Source organism: Dendrobium catenatum, unplaced genomic scaffold (genome assembly GCF_001605985.2).
Source record: "Dendrobium catenatum unplaced genomic scaffold, ASM160598v2 fragScaff_scaffold_716, whole genome shotgun sequence".
Lineage (NCBI taxonomy): Eukaryota > Viridiplantae > Streptophyta > Magnoliopsida > Asparagales > Orchidaceae > Dendrobium > Dendrobium catenatum.
Genome location: NW_021319178.1, coordinates 12,698,572 through 12,717,751, shown reverse-complemented (window position 1 = coordinate 12,717,751; position 19,180 = coordinate 12,698,572). Strand labels below are relative to the sequence as shown.

General features: G+C 32.6%; 1 protein-coding gene across 2 annotated transcripts; it reads left to right on the top strand.

Annotated features, from left to right (window-relative positions):
• Positions 1-1,104: 1,104 nt before the first annotated feature.
• Positions 1,105-18,582, top strand: LOC110100720 (gamma-glutamylcyclotransferase 2-3). Of its 2 annotated transcripts, none has more exons than XM_028695937.1 (8): positions 1,105-1,337; positions 1,428-1,504; positions 9,873-9,926; positions 17,519-17,575; positions 17,670-17,710; positions 18,182-18,253; positions 18,350-18,412; positions 18,483-18,582. In XM_028695937.1, the coding sequence occupies exons 1-8, from the start codon at positions 1,229-1,231 to the stop codon at positions 18,523-18,525; spliced, it is 516 nt and encodes a 171-aa protein (XP_028551770.1). In that variant the 5' UTR covers positions 1,105-1,228; the 3' UTR covers positions 18,526-18,582. The 2 variants fall into 2 exon arrangements, with proteins under 2 accessions (XP_028551770.1, XP_020684016.1); XM_020828357.2 differs by having other exon boundaries at positions 1,106-1,337; positions 18,333-18,412.
• The last annotated feature ends 598 nt before the right edge of the window (positions 18,583-19,180 follow it).

Genomic DNA, 19,180 nt, shown 5'->3' with positions numbered 1-19,180 from the left:
ATCTCTCTTATGATTCTTTGCTTGGGGGTTCCCCTTTCATGTCAAAGAAAGGGGGGGGGGGGGGAGGGGGGCGTAAAACTTGACCTGGGGGAGGAGGGGTGCTCTATTTTTAGATTTTCTAGTGGCATGTCTTGTAAATAAATGAAAAATCAGAGGTAAGTTGGAGTGGTTTGGTTGGACGTCCGATATTAATTCCCTTGATAATAGACCATCTACTAGATATTTGAATGTCTTAGTGATTTCAAAATTCAGTTATATTAAGCTCATTGGATTCATCTCGTCGAGTCGCTCAATTCAACTATAAGCATGTCATGTTTGGAATTTTTTTAAAAGTAGATTTCGGAAATTGTCTGTCATACGCCAACACGATAGGAATTTTTCATCTATGAGTAGTGTTCTATTATGTTTTGTCACCATAGCCAATAGTTTCAACAGATAACAACATTTAATAAGGATAATGTAAGGCATCAACAACAACTCTGATTTTTGATATTAACACTAAGATTTAAGTGTGACTTCTTTGATTGTGATTTCCTCTTCTCAAAGGAGCACAACTAACAAAATAAGCAAACAAACCTTAAGGACTCTTATACCATAGAGTTCTTCTAACTTCAATCACGTAATATATTTTAAACCTTGCATGTTTATTACATTGAATCTATGCCTTCCTATGAGAAAAGGCATCATTTATAACTAATATTAAATACTGGTGGAATCATTTAACTATATCAAGCCTCATAATTTTTCTCTTTCATAGATTTTGCATGTAAAAATCCTAGTGACTCTTACAATTATTATTCATTTTTTTATTTCAATGTGCCGGATTTCCCTATAAAATTAAGATATTAAAATCTCTCTTTATATATGTATTATTTTTACTAGGAGAAATAAGGTATTTTTTATTTTTTAATAATTTAACCACTGAATTAGTAATTAATAAAAATATATGTTAAATATATAATTTATGAAAGATTTAAATGTTAACTCTTACATGCGGACTCAGTTGATCCGTCCATCTATTTTATATGTCCATCCAACGGTGATTAGACACTAACTTTAACTTCCATTCAGTATAAACCGCAGAAGAGTATATATGTAATATGTTCTAAATTTCGTTCTCTCTCTGTCCTTTTTCTCGATCATTACTGCCTCTCTCCTCTCTCTCTCTGCGCACAGGGAGGGGAGAGAAGAAAGAGAAGGAAAATAGGAGAAGTCAAGAGAAAGAAGAATGGTGATGTGGGTATTTGGGTATGGCTCTTTGATCTGGAAAGCTGGCTTTCAATATGACCAGAAGGTCGCTGGCTTCATCAAAGGTTATCGCCGAGTCTTTTACCAAGGTAAACATCTCTCTCACTCTCATTCCTCTCTTTTGCTTGATCGGTTTCTCTCTAATGGTATAATGCCTTACGGGTCTTGGATTGGAGCAGGGAGCACGGACCACAGAGGAACCCCAGCGTTTCCCGGGAGAACGGTCACCTTGGAGCCAGCTCCAGGTGATTTATGTGTAAGTTTACACCCTTCACCTAAATTTTTAACATGTGTGTGTGTGTGTGTGTTTTTTTTTTTATTGACTTGCTTACTATTGATTGCTTCTTAGTTTTTGATCGGTGTAAGGAATGAACTTTAAATTTAATTGTGCGTTTTTATGTTCTTCGCTTGCGCTATTTCTTGTAGGATCAATATTTGTTTGTCTAACTCCGTGGTCCTGAGAACAATGTTTACTTTCTTGTTATTTTGGGATACGTTTTTAGGGTTTTCCTCTTCTCTAATTCCAGTCGTTGGGTATTGATGAGGATATTCCATGAAATTGAACCAGTAGATTCGGATGGGCTTCATTAAGCTAATATGAATTAACAAGAACATTAGTTTATGTTACATTTGTTTTCATGGATGCAAATTGAGCTATGTTAAAAAAAATCATGGATATGAGTTTCTAGTGGCGGAGCCAGAAATTTTGTTCAGGAGGGGCCTAAATTGAAATAATTATGTTTTCCGCCTCATTTGAAAGGTTAGAATATATTAAAATAGTCCCGTTTGCCTTCTCATTACCGGAGCAAAGAGGAGTTGTAAAATCAAAATTAAGAATACAAATAGCATGACCCTTAGAGTTTAGAAGACATAAACATGGTGGTTTTTTTTGGGGGCGAGAGAGGAGCGAAAGGAAAAATGAAAGCCGTGCTCAAGGTCGTGACTCGTGAGTCGTGAAAGAGGAGCAACGAGGAAAACGAACCATTGATGCTTTTCATGTGTCCAGGAAAAATATTGGTGGCTTCTCTGGATTAATAAATAATTTTAAAAGGAAGAATTACAAAAATTAGAGTAGGTTTTCTCGTTGGCGAACTTGTTGCTCTATTAAGCCACTAAAACAATCAGCTTTAAGCCCCTTTAGGCTTTCAATTTTAGCTTTAGCCAAATTCTTTAGTGGAGATATCTCGTACTAAGTCATGAGTGCGCGGCCACTGCATTTCCACTGCGCAAGAAGGGCGAGGAAAAGCAAAAAGTACCCTTCACAATAATTAATTAGATCATTAGCAGTGCAAAAATAATTAAATAATTTGTGGCAAGTTAATATTTAATAATTATTATTAAATAATGAATAATTAGTTAAGGATAAAAGTTTTAATAAAATCATATTTAAATAGTTAAGTATTTTAAATAATAATTAATTAAATAGCCCTATAACTCTACATCAAAATCTTTTTTCATCATTCCGTCCACAATTGAAGGTCATTCCTCCCTCTCTATCTTTCTATATTTTACCCCATTAGTCTTTCTCTCTCTACAGCTGAAGCATTGCATGGTCCGGTTAGAGAATCTAGAGGATAGATTGAAGACTTGAAATGGAAGAAGTCTGTAATAAATAAAATGAAAGGTAAACGGATTGTACCCCTTTTTTTTTGTGGGGGGGGGGTCCCTCCGGCCATGTTTGTTTCCCTTTGCCTTAAATAATTGCTAAGCCCCTTTATTTTCCAGAAAGGGATTTTAGTTGTTAGCTAAGAATATATCTACTCTCTCGCTTTACCCAAGAGCACTCATCCCATTGCAACATGTTTCTGAATATCAAAGAAGGAATTCTCCAACATAAGTGAGATTCCTCCCTCACTTTAATCTATTGAATCTACCCCTTTCAAAATACTAAATCCTCTGCTCATGATTAATAATTACCTACTCATTGTTTAATCTATATTCACTTTAACTCACCCCAAGCACTTTCTATCCTGGCCGAAATTTTGAAGAAGCTTTTTTATTGTTTTTAGTGTGTTAAACCGATCTAGGAAGTCTTAGTCCTAAATCCTAAATCCTAAATCCCTCTATCAATGTTAAGATAGATATTATATTGTTTACATTCTTAGTTTTGGCACAAACAACGACCTTAAACTTTCATTTATCATCAAGCAAAGACACTAATCTATGATGCACTGACACTTCATGTGAAGAGGGCATGTAGTTTCCGACACGTGTCGGACACTGACACATGCTCAACACATGTCAAACATAGCTTCCACACAACCAATTAAAAAAAATTAAAAAATCAAACATGCATGTTCAATTTTATTATTTTTCATTTATCTCTCTAACACCTTTTTGACAAATATTACCACCTTAAATTTTTCTTTCTCGCAGGCTCAACTAGGATTTGGGTTGACGTTAACTGATTTATGCATCCAACCCCATCTTCTAAAGCCCAACTCTCGCATACTCGTCTCCCAACGTCTTCTCCCCTCCCGATGCCAAAGGTTAACTACAAAATTCGATGACCGTCGTTCTTTCTCTTAACGATAATGCCAACCCCACAACCTACTGAGACAATGATTGACATTCTCTTTTCCCGGTGTCAAAGCCTGAGGTCATCCAAATAAATATTAAATAATTAAAGGAAATGGATATGAACTCTCTAAATAAACAACCTTTAACTATAACTCTATAAGTTTATTACATAATGAAACATCATTTATAAAAGAATTTTCATATATATAATTTTATTGTTCATGTTATGATTTTGTCTATCATTTGTTTAAGTTGTGCTATTTGATATTTTATTTGTATTTTCATGTATATTATGCAATTTGCGATAAAAATTAATGAGCATTATTATATCACTATAAGTTTATTCTATTTATTTCATTTAATTTATATGCTTTCTTTAACTTTAAAATATTTTATTGTGTCCAATGTGTGTCCGTATCCTATATTTTCAATTATAAACGTGTCCTATGTCCATATCGTGTCCTGTCAGTGTCTGTGCATCATTGACACTAATTGATTTGACCATTGATTTTGAATTATTCTACTAGAAACCATCATGGTTAAAATTTGAAATATTTCCATAGTAAATCCTACTTAAAATCAATCAAAAGGAAAACCTGCATGACCTTTAAAGAAGTGGGAAGAAGGGTTTAATAAATTAGAGTTGCGTATTAATAACCATGGTAAACCCTACTAAAATAAAGCATAAGGAAAATTTTATATGACCCTAAAGATGTGGACCGAAAAATTTAACAAATCAGGGTTGCTTGTTACAACCGTTGTGAATAGATGACTCTCTAAAATTCAGAATCATCCAAAACAAGGAAGAAAATTGCTACATCCAGTTTTACACAACAAAGGAAAAGGAAAATGAATCTTAAAGAGTTGTAAGAAGAAGATGACTTGGAAATGGAATCTAAAGAAGAAAATGAAGATGCCAAACCGGTCTAATACCTTTAAAGATTTATGCAAAATAGAATTTACCAAGCTATGGTTTAGCAATCAGCAAAGAAAAGCTAGATGAATGATTAGATTATCTTGATTAGAATTATCCTTCTAGGCATTCATTTGTTAGATATTTGAGTATAAGGATTGTGACATGTCAAGAGTGCCTTGAACAAGATTAACAAGAATATTAAAGCTCAATTATACCCTATCAGCTTTAAAAAAAAAAAAAACCAGATCATGCAAGGAAACTTAGAAGACAAGTCACAGCCTTAGCAGTTCCGTTTGGGTAGTATTCTATTTTCAAGAACTATGTTTTTGGTTTCCATGAAGGTTCATCCAACGAACAAAAGCTTTTCTTGCTAGAAACATCCTTGTGGTATACTTTAAATCAATTGCATTTGAGAAGAACATGCCAAACAACATTTAAGATTATGAATCTGAACCAAAAAAAAAAAAAAAAACACAAAAAAGATTAAAGATCATCTGAAGTTAAAAAGAAATGAAGAAAGCCGTTTTGCTCTGCTGTCAAGATAAGCAACAACAGAAGTGTTCGAAACTATTATCAGGAGAAGTGGTCCAAGATGGGGGAAAACAAGACAAGCAAGATAACACTGCTAATGGTACAAACTCATTGAAGTTTTAGATTTGTACGATGCTGACTGCTTGCATCATCAACCATACATTCCTTGTCTTTAACTGCTTATGATAACAATAAGGAGAAGAAATGTGAAAATCTCTTTTGCTTAGGAAAACAACCTATTATAAGTGTTAAAATGAATTCAACATGCGAAAAAATATGATATCTGAAATCTTAGTTGAAAAATTGGGATTGTTTACTTTCGGGCATCCAAATCTATATTAATTGGTTGTTTAAAGAAGGGCATTAAGCACAAGGTTACCAATAAATGTTTTTTTCTTCTCGAAATTGTCATCGTAAGGAAATTCATGGATGTATCTTTTAAGGTGGTTCATTTACATGTGTATCATGTAACTTCAATAACCTTATTTACTAGTTAGAGATGCCATTTACTTTTGAGTAAGCAATAACAAGTACTTACGAAAATGAATAAAAAATTATAATCAACAAGTCTATAACACCATATTTGAAGAACTTCGATATTTTTTGGTAAGCGAAGATGCTTTTGCATGCAATGGATTAAAACATATTATAATTATAATTATAATTATAATTATAATTGTGTCAACCGTCCAAAATCTTAATCAGTACTAGAAGAAGAAGCAAACCAAGAGATACCACCACAAGCAAAATTCAGCAAACCAAGAGATACCACCACAAGCAAAATTCAACAATCTCTGCCACCAAAAATTAACTCACATCGCCAATACCATATGCCAAGGTGCTAAGTAATCCAGAGAGAAGAGCTCCTTATCTACCAAGAGCATGAAAACCTCCAAGTAAAAAGAAAAGCATGAAATCAAATCATCAAATATTTTGTGGGAATTCTTATGTACAAGTATCAAGCCTTTAAATTAGAGGAAGGCTTTATAAGATAAAGTTAGAAAACACCCACGGTTAAGTTGGAGAGATGGATTTTGCTCATCTTCAATTTATTTATAGGAAAACCTATAGTTGGATTTATGATCTAAGAGACCTTCTTACCAAATTGGATCAATCAAACCTAAATTGGCTATTGGGTTCTTAAACTTGAATTAACTTTAGGCCAACCCAACTGGTAGGTTGAGCTATTATGAATTGACATGATCATTGGGCTAAAGTTAGTATAAAAATAAGTAGGGCTAAATAAAGGATTATGTGATAGAAGGCTACAAGAAAATAATTTAGGGAGCTAAAAGTTCCATGGAGCACCACATCACAAAATTTGCTGTATCATCAAGCGTGGTCATTCATACAAGTTTTTACTAATATTTACATATCTAAGGAAGGAGGTCAACCACTTAGTCTTAACCCCCTCATAATTTTTTAGTATCTCCTTAGCATAAATATGAGAAAAAGGTTAGGGATATTTGAACTTATATATATTTGATTTGAATTTGGTTAAGTTTTTTATGTTTGTTTCTTTATTTCTTGTCTATCAATAGAACCATGTAAGCTCAGCTTCCTTAAATAATTCTTGCATCACTATACACTTTTCACCATCACATAGTGGTAGATCATATCTATCTACAAAGGCTTTCACTCTCTAGTCTAGACACTCTTTATTTTCTTTGATTGTTCCAGGGCTCTCATCTCAAGGAGACAACATCTGACATTTCAAGCATGGAAGGAATTTTCACATAGCAAAGAGACCACCTTGTCTGACTCATTAATATACTTTATTTTTAATCCTAATTATCATCTCATCTTTAATTATTTTATATCCCTCTTTTGCTTATTTAATCCACATCCTCTATCCATTGTTAGAAACTTTACTTATTTCCTTATATTTACCCCTATTTCTTTCAGTATTCTGCATCGCACAATCTCTTTATCATTAAAATTAACTGCCCCCTCTCCTTTCTTCTGCCTCGTTTCTCTCACATCAAAGTTCAATGTTTTTATGTAAAACCCACCCCTTTATTTTTTTGTTGTACAACACCCCCAATAGAGTTTCCCTATCCCAAAATTCAAATCAAGCCTTCTTTTTGAATTCCCACCATATTATTGGCTTGAAACATTGAATTAATAAACAATTTTACAAAATTCTCCCCAAAATATGTCTAACCACTTTAACCTAATCCTATCTTATCATCCACCCTTACCAATATCCACACCTTATCCTATTTTTTGTATGCAACCTATTTTATCCTCCCATTTTAATCCTATTCTAATACCCCCTCACCCATATCAATTTTTTTTCATTGAAAAACTCTATTTTATTTTTTTTTCTTTCTATGAGTTTCTTTTATTGTTTGGACACTACAAAAGATGTTTTGTTCTTTCTTCAACTATATTTAAATTTCTGAAGAAGAGTAGTTTGCAGCAAGCAGTTATGGATTATATGTCATGTCACAATATTTTTTATTATTGCCATTGTGTTTCTTTTCTGAGTTCATCATTAGTCTTTAATTATGTCCTTATTTTAACGATCATAGGCAATATGGCCAAGTCTTATTTTATGAAAACTTTAATTATTCGATCTCATCTTATAGGATTTTCTCTTATAATTAGATGTCAAAGATCATATAATAGTGGACAATGATTATTGGAATGAAAAATTGATGCTTTGTATTGCTCTTCCCTCCTCTTAGGTTATGTGCTAGGTTTCTTCTTCTCTCTTTCTTCTTTTTCCTCAACTTCTTCAAGACTTCCACATATCTTTAGTCTTAACTCTACATCATGTTAGCTATGCTCAAACCACACAATTCTATTTTTCATTATCTTATTTTCAGTAGAATCCCACTGACTCTCCATTATAATAATGCATCGGTATATCTTTCATAATTTTACCTCAAATCTTAACATTCTCACTTTATCAAGTTATCTTAGTCTTAAACAACTCTTTTATCTTTTATTATTCATTTTCTATATAATATATCTAGTCTAGTTAAAATTTCATTGTGTTTCTTTAGTTATAAAGCTAGCTATGCCTTCAAATCTCTATGATTTTTTTATTGCATAGTAAAATTTGTTCCTTTTAATCATCAAACTTAAATTTTAAAAGTTATATCCTTATGTATATCTCATTCTTTTATATAGATCCAAATTATTTATGATCAAACCTAAGCATCACTTAATGTTTTGGCAACATCGACCAGCAATTATTAAAATCATAGCAACTCCGATTTTATATGATATATTCGACCATTATTTTATTAATTTAAGCTTCTTATATTCTATGTATTTCCTACGTTATTCTAATTTTCACTTATATTTGCTAAATTTTCTTCTATTGTAACTGTATCATATGCAAATAGTATGCATTAAGATACCTCTTTCAATTTCCTTTATAAGCATCTCATTGCCAATTTAAAAATCTTCAAATTTAATTCTTACCATTCTTGTATCTCAATCATGATTGCGTACTTCGAGGTGTCATTCCACAACTATTCTAAGTCTATTGTTTATATGTTTAATAACATGCATATATCTTTAGCAAACACCTTGTCATCATGATGAAAACATTAGTTATCATGATACTCCATCATATGACTTCTCAAAATCAATAATAACCATATGAAGATCCTTTTTTATTTTTCTTGTTCATTAATTGCCTTAAAATAATATCTTCTATAGATCTTTCTAGAACAATAATAAATTGATTCTTTTACCCCAAATTGTTTTTATTTTACTAAGCTCCATTATACTCACCAGTAGCTTTATTTTATGACTCAAAGATTTGATTTTCTTTGTCATAATATTGAACAAATTGTTTGGCTTTCAATTTTGGGAATATTCTTGTTTTCCAATTATTTGATATTTTGTCTTTAAGATTCAATTGAAAAATTTTGTGGGTCAAATTATTCTGCTGTCTTCTAACTTCAAATCTCAATCGGTATCTTATATAGAGTTAAAGCTTCTCCTTTATGTGTTTTCTTCAAAATTAACTATACATTTTTTTAATCAATCTATAATAAAGTTAGTGATATTGTCAATTCTGTGCTTCTTAAAAGATTGAAATGGATATCTGCTTTCATGTCCCTGTTAAATGGTAGAAAATAGGAAAAATTTGAGGTAGGGTCTATCTTGGAAAGGAATGAACGAACTATCATACCCATTGATTTGCATCTCTATTGATGAATCGTTGAAGTTAGAGTAATGAAGGTTAATGCCAATCAAATGAGTAAGCACGCAAGTTGAGGCTTGCATGGTAAAGCAATAGCACTCCAATCTGTTTCCAACCTTTTCAGAATCCTTCTTTACTCATTGTTAAGCAGCAGCTACGACCATATGATTGCTATTCTTTACTGCTATTTTCCTATTTTCAATTTTCAAAAGGACTTTAGAAAATAATAAGCTTAGGAAAAGAAAAAGTCAAAGAATATATTATCAATGGATGTACAGTGATGCAGTTCATTTCATTCTTTGTTCTGTCACTTATTTTACAAATGTAGATTACAAGTTTGTCGTGATTGGTTAGACCAATATGAATTCACATATATATTTCATGTTACAATATTGGGTTTTGATCTCACCTTTAAATTTTCCTTGCATAAATTTTTAAGGTCATGTTTCCAAACTGAGTAGCAAATTTATTTTTTCTCCCTTGTTTTCTCAGTGGGGTGTTGCTTACAAAGTTAATGGAGAAGATGATGAACATATTGCATTAACGGTAAGATTTGAAGAAGAGAAAACTTTTAAGTGCACTTTTATGTTATTGAAATGTCATCTTGCCAATATATGTCTGAAATAAAATTTTAACTTTCCGGTTAATAGTGCAAGTTTACATTGCATAATGCGCTGGTTATTCTATATGCATTCCAAAAAACTTGTCAAGATATTGTTTGGATACCTTTGTGATATGATTGAATTTATGATAATATTCTAAATATTTTTAGAGCATTAATTAATAAATAAATTTAAGAAGAAAAACGTACATTTGAATTTACACATTGCTCAAATTTTCCCTCAATTTTTCTATTTTGATTGTGATCTTGAAAAACTGAAGTTCTCATTGACTTTAGTAGATTTCAAGACAAACCTAGATGAAACTGAAGATTGAGGAGTATCAGAGGTTGCATAGATATGGGATTTTAGGAGTCAATAGCTTTGGGTTTGGAGTGATCCTATGGAGACCACACAGGTTTATTCGTAACCATTCTCGGTCAAATTTTTGAAGTCATCAAATATCAGTCCAAGTATGAAACAATGTTGGGTGGCATACATTTTACACTCGACCTTGGATAAAAAATGCACGGGTTTCAGGATACTTAGTTGATGGCTAATCGGTTATTGCCAAGTTTATTAAATTCAAGAGCTTGTGCTAGATTTGGCTCATCATCCTTGCAAAGTTAAAGCTGAAATTATCATATTTGAGAAATTTAAGATTGAACAAATCCAGTTGAATGAAAATCAACTGTCCAAGCTAGTGGCTAAATATGACAATCCTTACGCATAAGTGGCTTTAGAATTTCTGGCTCCATCATTCAACAAGCAAAATCAATGAAGGTTAGTCAAGTTAGTTGAGGAGGTTTTAGCATGACCAACCAATTTCATGTAGGAAAATCTAATTTGGTGGCCGTCTAATATAGTCATCTAATTGAAATATTAATTCATGTCTGTGAGCTAATCACAAAAAACTTTTGGGTCTTACCAATCATAAAAAATTAGGAGATTGATCTCAACTCTTTGGTGATATCATCATTAGAGTATCTCCCTTGGCAACTAAGACATGATTTCCAACCACACTCGACTAGACTAAATGGCTTCATGGTAAGGGTCAAAACCTCTTGCAGAGTCCTCAAAATGATGGAGAGGATGACTCTAGGAAAATGGATAAGGTTAATAACCACCAGGATGACTGATACATCTCTAAGCCATCGAGGATGTCGATAAGGAATCTCTTTCATCTTAGGCTGACTAGGGCTATCATCCTTGGAGAACGGAATACTTATATTCCTATGGGGTATAATAGAGGATGGTGGAATGGGTTCAAGAGGTGGAACTCCTTCACCTTCTTCAGGGTGTGGGTTTTGAGCTAGGTTAGATTTTTTATTGGGTTGTCTCATTTCTATGGCATTCATTCGAACACGAAGATAGAATATGTTTTTTCATGAAGGACAATCATATCTTCTAAACATTCCTAAAGTCCAATGAGAATTTAATTACACAAGTGATTTTGGGGATGAGACTGTCCACTATTGGTGGTCGTTATTTTAAAGTATGAATGCTAAAGGAGGAACTAATAATTCAATACTTTTCCAAATGATCTAAGGGGCTATTTTTGGTTGCCTAAAAAGGAATGCAGTGTAAAAGAATAGTTTGAAATTATTTGGATGAATGTAAAATAAGTGCATGACTTAACTTTTTTTTTTGTTTGGTATGAAGTGAATACAATGTAAACTGCAAGAAGGTTTTGGTTGGCGGCCGGCGAAGATGGTGCCAGTAGTGGAGGGGCCGGCGGTGGTGATCGGTGGCGGCCAGCGGCAGTGGCAATGACAATGCATTTGCAGTATATTTGGAAATCACCCAAATTGAAGGAATTTCAAATACATTCAAAATGCACTACCGAGAGTATTTGGAATGCAGTCATTTTACACTCTACATTTTACTTTACTTCAAACCAACAACATCAAGCATTTGTCCCACTACATGGGTTTGGCTACATGAATCCTTTTTCTAATAAAGAAAGATCATTTCTAATATTTTCTAACCATGTCTTTGTAGGTCTACCTCTACCTTTCTTAACATAAGTCAAATCTAATACCTCAACTTTTCTAACAGGGTCATTGGAAGGCTTCCGTTTAATGTGGTCAAACCATCTTAGGCGACTCTCTCTAATCTTATCTTTCACTGGAGCTACTCCAACCTTTTCACATATATGCTCATTTCGTATCCTATCTCTAAGGGTAAAGTCACTCATCCACCTAAGCATCCTCATCTGCAACACTTAACTTAGTATTATGCTTCTCTTTTAATGGCCAACATTCGGCACCATAAAGCATTGCAGGTCTCACCACCATCTTATAGAATTTTCCCTTAACATGCTTAATTTTTTTTATTTAATTCAATTTATTTAAATCTAAATCAAATTAAGGTAAGATTTACTTCAATTAATTTAAAATAAATCAAGATTAATTTAATTTGGGCAACAATGTTATCATTTTTAGAAATATCATTTACTTATTTCATAAAAATCCTTTAAAATCTTTCTAAATTAATTATAAACGGGTTAAATCGGGTCGATTTCGGGTTTCCGGGTCAACCCGAACCCGACCCGGTTTTACAAACGGGTCGAAATCCCTAACCCAAACCCGAAATTTTTGGGTCGGGTTCGGGTCGGTTCAAATATTGACAACTCTACTCCATAGCACTTCTCTTGGAGCTTTGTCATATGCTTTATCTAAATCAATAAATATCATATGTAGATCCTCATTTTATCTATATTTCTCCATCAAACCTCTCAATAAATGTATGGCTTCCATAGGAGACCTACCCGACATGAATCCAAATTGATTTTGAGAAACATTAGTATCTCGCCGTAACCTACGCTCCATAACTCGCTCTCATTGTTTTAAAGTATGACACATTAACTTAATTCATTTATAATTCACACACTCTTGTGCATCACTTTTATTTCTGAAAATATGAATTAACACACTCAATCTCCACTCATCATGCATCTTTTTAGTCTTCAAAACAATATTAAAAAGTTTAGTAAGCCAAGAAATTCCTTCATCTCCTAAGCATTTCCACATCTCTATTGAAATATTATCAGGTCCAACAGCTTTTCCATACTTCATTTTCTTTAAAGCCTCACTAACTTTAAATTTTTAAAGCCCCTACATTTGGATTACTTTACACCCTAAATGCAGACAATCCAGATCTCAAATCTCTTCTCGAATTTAAGATGAAAAGCAAACCCTAGCCAAAAAGACTAATTAAAGCCAAAGGAAACTTTTAAAATTCTTAAACAGCCCTTAATTCAAAATTTCCCTTCTAAACAACAATTTTTTTAATGAGTTGATCACTCGACATCACAATCTCATCACTAGATCTAATATGACTAAAATTGCACTCCATGTATTCAACTTTTGAACTGCTCGAATGAAAACTTTTAGACTTTATGGTTGGCCTCCATGATTCAAGTTTTCATGAAATCCCTCTCTAGTCTTATCCTCAACATAAAGCATACACCAAGGTACATCCTCTTGCAAAAATGTATAGTAAGAACATTTACGACCAAAGCAAAAAGATATAGAGTCATAGCTAATCCTTGATACAATCTAATTGACATAGGAAAATATTTGGTCAAGCCAACTTATGTTTGAACACAAGTGACAACTCCTATATACATATCCTTGATGACTTGAATATAAGCATTATTAATTGCTTTCTTTTTTCTAAAACTCTCCAAAGTACTCTTGTAAAAAAATTTCTCTAAATCAATAAATATCATATGTAGATCTTCCTCTCTCTCTCTCTCTCTCTCTCTCTATACTTCAACAAATCTCTTAACAAATGCATAATTTCTATAGTAGACTTACCCAACATGAATTCAAACTGATTTTGAGAAACATTAGTATCACATAGTAATCTATGCTCATTTATTCTCTCCCATAATTTTTATGTATGAAACATTACTTTAATTCCTCTAATTTGTGCACTTTTATGTATCACCTTTATTCTTAAAAATAGGAACCAACACAATAATTTTCCACTCATTTGGCTTCTTTTTAGACTTCAAGTTTAGTAAGCCAATAATGTCTTGATCTCCTAAGCATTTCCATACTTCTATTGGAGTATCCAAATATCATCAAGAACTCAATATAAAAAAATGATATAAAAGAATGAAATTGAATTGACAATTGTAGATCATCCTACAATATCATTTGAATTGTCTCATAAATAACAATTATCTCTATTAGAGATACCGATTCAATATCAAGTGCATCATCATTCATTGTGGAAAATTCTTGCTCAGGCTTAGGCATGTTCTTGATCAATTAATTGCTTGACTTTAGGCTGATCATCATCACCATCAAAAAATTCATCTACAAAACTCGGATCATCATCATCATCATCATCATCATAGCATTCATAGATTATCTTAGAGCAAGAATCAAACTTGTCAACTTAGTGATTGACATCTCTAAATTGTTAGAGTTTGGGATATTAGCTGATAAAATAGATGATAGAACAATTCTTTAAAGCGATCATATGGAGATTTCAAGAAATATTTTGTCCAATCATTTTGATCCTTATCTAAATCACATCCTAAGAGTTACCCTATGAAGATGCTTATGAAATTGATTAAACATGCCACCAAATAATCCTGAATCTTGATGACTCCATAGTGAATATTTGGAAATCCACATATATGCTTTTGTGTTTTTAATCTATTCCCCACAAAAAAAAAACTTGCATCTTGAGCAAATCCTTGGTCATATTAATATCATGTCATCATACAAATGATTCCAATTATCCCATCAAATTTCTCCACTACAGTACATAGGAGCAATTATCAGAATTTGGGTTGACCGGAGTAAATATGCAGGGCAGATATAAATTTGGACATAATTTAATCTGTGGCTTGTTAATATCATTTTTGTACATTAATTGTTGGCGGGTGTTTGATTTATTTACATGTATATATAATATTATGCTATTTGCAGATATTAGCTACTATTAGCTTGGTACAATAACATCAAGTCTTTATCCCACTTTGTGGGGTCGGCTACATGAATTTTTTTTCTCCATTGTATCCTATTAAGAATCAATTTCTCATTTAAATTTAATAATGAAATGTCATTTCTAATATTTTCTAATCAAGTCTTTTTAAGTCTATCTTATCTTTCTTAAAATAAGTCAAATCTAATACATCTACTTTCCTAATCGGGTCATCGAAAGGCCTTTTCACATATATCCTCATTTCGTATCCTGTCTCTAAGAGCATAGCCACTCATCTACATGAGCATCCTCATTTCTACAACACTTAACTTAATATTATGTTTCTTTTTTAATGGCCAACATTCTGCACCATAAAACATTGCAAGTCTCACCACCATTTTAATGGCCAACACAATAAGCCTGATGCATTCCTTCACTTCAACCATCCAACTTGGATTCTACTAATAATATTTCCATCTATTTCACCATCACTCTAAACAATGGACCCAAGATATCTAAAACATGTATTCTTATTAATGATTTGATTGCCCTACCCGCTAGATCTATTATGACTAAAATTGCACTCCATTTATTCAGTTTTAGATCTACTCAAACGAAAGCCTTTAGACTCTAAGGTTGACCTCCATAATTCAAGATTACCTTCAATTCCCTCTCTAGTATTATCAACAAAAATAATATCATTAGCAAAAAGCATACACCAAGGTACAACCTCTTGCAAATTTCTTGTGAGAACATCTATGACTGAAGCAAAAAGATATGGGCTTAAGGCTGATCCTTGATGTAATCCAATTGAAATAAGAAAATACTTGGTCAAAGCACCTTGTGTTTGAACACAAGTAACAGCTCGTTCATACATATCCTTAATGACTTGAATATAAGCATTATTAACCACTTTCTTTTTTAGAACTCTCCATAACACTTCTATTGGAACTTTATCATATGCTTTTTCTAAATCAATAAATATCAAATGTAAATCCTTCTTATTCTCTCTATACTTCTCCATCAAACCTCTCGATAAATGTATAGCTTCCATATTAGACACACCCGTCATGAATCCAAATTGATTTTGAGAAACATTACTATCATGCTGCAACATATGCTCCATAACTCTCTCCTATAGTTTTAAAGTATGACATATTAACTTAATTCCTCTATAATTCGCTCAATCTTGTGCATAATCTTTATTCTTAAAAATAAGAATCAACAAACTCATTCTCCACTCATCTAACATTTTTTTAGTCTTTAAAATATTATTAAAAAGTTTAATAAGCCAAGAAATTCCTTCATCTTCTAAGCTTTTCCACACCTTTATTGGTATATCATCAGGTCCAACAGCTTTTCAACACTTCATTTTTTTAAAGTCTCACTAACTTCTGTTTTACTAATATGCCGATAAAAATAAAAATCTTTATTTTCATTTAGGTTGCTAAGGTCACTAAAATCAATTGCATTCTCACAATCTTTATTGAAAATCTTAGCAAAACATCCCATCCACTTTTGTTGAATATCCTCTTTTAATAAAAGCAATTTTTTATCTTTATCCTTAATATATTGAATCAAATCCTTACTACAATCTCTTTATTTGGCTAATTTTTACATATATCTTTTGGCCTTTTTAATATCTAATTTATTATATTAATCATTAAAAGTTAAAATATTTGCATCACATATTACTTTCTTAGACTCCTTATGAGCCTCTTTATATTAATATATCATGCAAATAACCCCTTATACTTTGTCATCCGTCAAGGACTGCATAGTTCATGCAAGGTCGGTACAGGAGAGAAACTTGATTGGGTTAATCTCACATCTATGGCATCTGGACTCACGTTAAGCAAGAAACTTGTGGTTAATCTCACAACTATGGCTAAACCTATTTGAAATCAAAAGTGACTTGGGGTTATTTGGTTTGCTGAAAATTGAGTGCAGAGTGAAATGGAATATATTGTAAAAGAACTGAAATGTACTTGAAATATTTGGAAATGTTTGTATGAGTGTAAAATAAATATTGGTGGTTACTTTTTTTTTTTTTAAAGTAAATTGAATGTAGTGTAAAGCTCAACGATGGTGTGGGCTGATGTTTGGCAGTGGTGGAGGGTTGTAGTGGCTGTAGGTGATGATCGGCAACGGCAAGTGGTGGTGGCGGCGGCTATTAGTGTCAGCAATGACTAGTGGTCGTGGAAACTGGCATTGGTTGTGGACTGCAGGAGGCAGAGGTGGTGGGGACTGGGGACAGTGGAGCCATGTAATGTATTTTCGAATTTGGGTGAAAGTCGACCTTAGAATACGTCAAAAATGAATTATAGAGGAAATTTGAAACTCACCAAAATTATACTTTGTATTTCTTTTTTCATTAAACCAAATACCAAAGTTTCTAAAACTGTTATATTTGAAATATTTTGCACTCACTTTTCATCAACCCAAACAACCCTTTAGATCAAAGTTGCCCCTTTGTATTGCAACTTTCTTGATGATCATGTTCAAATATCTAGCCTTCTGCTTTCATTTTTTATTATTTTTTTAATATTAATAATGTTTCTTTGTGCCTACATAACATTCTACTTTGCCATGCAGTATCTAGAAGTAAGGGAAAAGCAATATGACCAAAAGGTTTATGTTGATCTGTTTACTGTAAGTTGTGATTCTCTATAACATCATCTTCACTACATACATTTGAGATCTTATCATATAAACTCGATTGAATTAAGATCTAAACCAATTTCAGGATCCATCCTCTCCAATTCCAGCTGTCAGTGGAGTTATGGTGTAAGTGGCACAACAAACTTTGATATATATTTATATATATATTAATTTTGGGTTTTTTTTTTTGGAATGGTTTAAGTTGTCTATTGTGAGAAAAAAAAAATTTTTAAAGTTATTGTAGCTTAATATTTTCTTTCTTTTTTAAAAAATGGTACAAATTTATTATGCTAGTCACACTTTAATATATCTTATTGTAAATTGTTTCTCATCATAGAATTTTTAAAAAAAATCAAGAAAGTTATTGCCAAACATCATTGTGTTGCCTAAGCTATGAAAAAACTGTCCCAAAAGAACTTTAACCTTAGAAATGCTGAATTTTGGAATAGCATAATAGAAAATATGGCTGTGAAAATAGTAGTAATAATAATAAGGCATAAACCTTCATATCTAAAACTTTTCATTTACTCCTTTTTTTATCACAAAAACAGTATAAATATCTTACCTCATAATCTAACCTGAATGACATCAATTCAGATATGTAGCTTCAGCAGATACAAAGGCCAACAAGAACTATTTGGGACCAGCGCCAATTGAAGAGATAGCCAAGTAATATTATTCTTCTCTACGAGCTTTATGTTTGCAATTTTTTCAGACATCAAAAATGGAAATTTTCTGAATGATACAGACAAATTATTCAAGCAGAGGGACCATCTGGAGCCAACCGAGATTACCTATTCCAATTAGAAGCAGCTCTAAATCAATTAGGTTTGTTTTCCTTAAGATTTACCTGTCTTTATTACTTGATTTCAAACATTTTCTCTCTCTCTTGTTGCAGGATGCCCAGATTTGCATGTGAGGGATGTGGCAAATGCAGTTAGGCAAATCCTAAAGGAAATTAAGATAGAGTCCTGATATTGTTGAGGAGTCTAACTTGGGAGAAATTATTCTTTGCAGTCACCGGAAAGTCCACAGGCGAATCAGGATGCGCCACATCACCCGGTACACAGCGGTATAGAGCATCAATACACAACTAAAAAATGACGTAGCACGTCGTGATTCACCTATGAACGGCATCCGGTAACCGCTGTGTACCGGGTGAATCAGTAGGTGAATCAGGATGTGTCATACCCTAAACCCTATAAAATTATTCTGAGTCACTGGACAATCCGTAGGTGAATCAGGATGTGTCATACCACCCAGTACACAATGGTACACATCTACAAAGTGACATGGCACGACTTGATTCGCCTCCGGATAACATCCGGTGACCGCACAGAAAAATTTCACCCAACTTAGGGCCGTCGAAAAACCTTATTGTTAGCTTGAGTTTTATTAGTTTTATAAGCTCATTTATTTAACTATTCAAATGTGGAGTCTTATTTGATGCGTTCAGTTCAATAGTAATTTGACTATCAATATACATATTAGTGTATACCTGTGTTATATTTTTGTACATATATAAATATAGATTGTTTATGTAGTAGTTGTCTACCATTTTCTTTTTGCTTGCTAAGTAAAATTTGTATAATTTAT

Bases quoted from the DNA above. Each gene is read 5' to 3' on its own strand.
- LOC110100720 (XM_020828357.2), top strand. From the start codon at position 1,229: ATGGTGATGTGGGTATTTGGGTATGGCTCTTTGATCTGGAAAGCTGGC. The intron at 17,576-17,669 runs GTAAGTTGTGAT...AACCAATTTCAG, and splicing joins TTTATGTTGATCTGTTTACT to GATCCATCCTCTCCAATTCC. The intron at 18,254-18,332 runs GTAATATTATTC...TGAATGATACAG, and splicing joins CCAATTGAAGAGATAGCCAA to ACAAATTATTCAAGCAGAGG.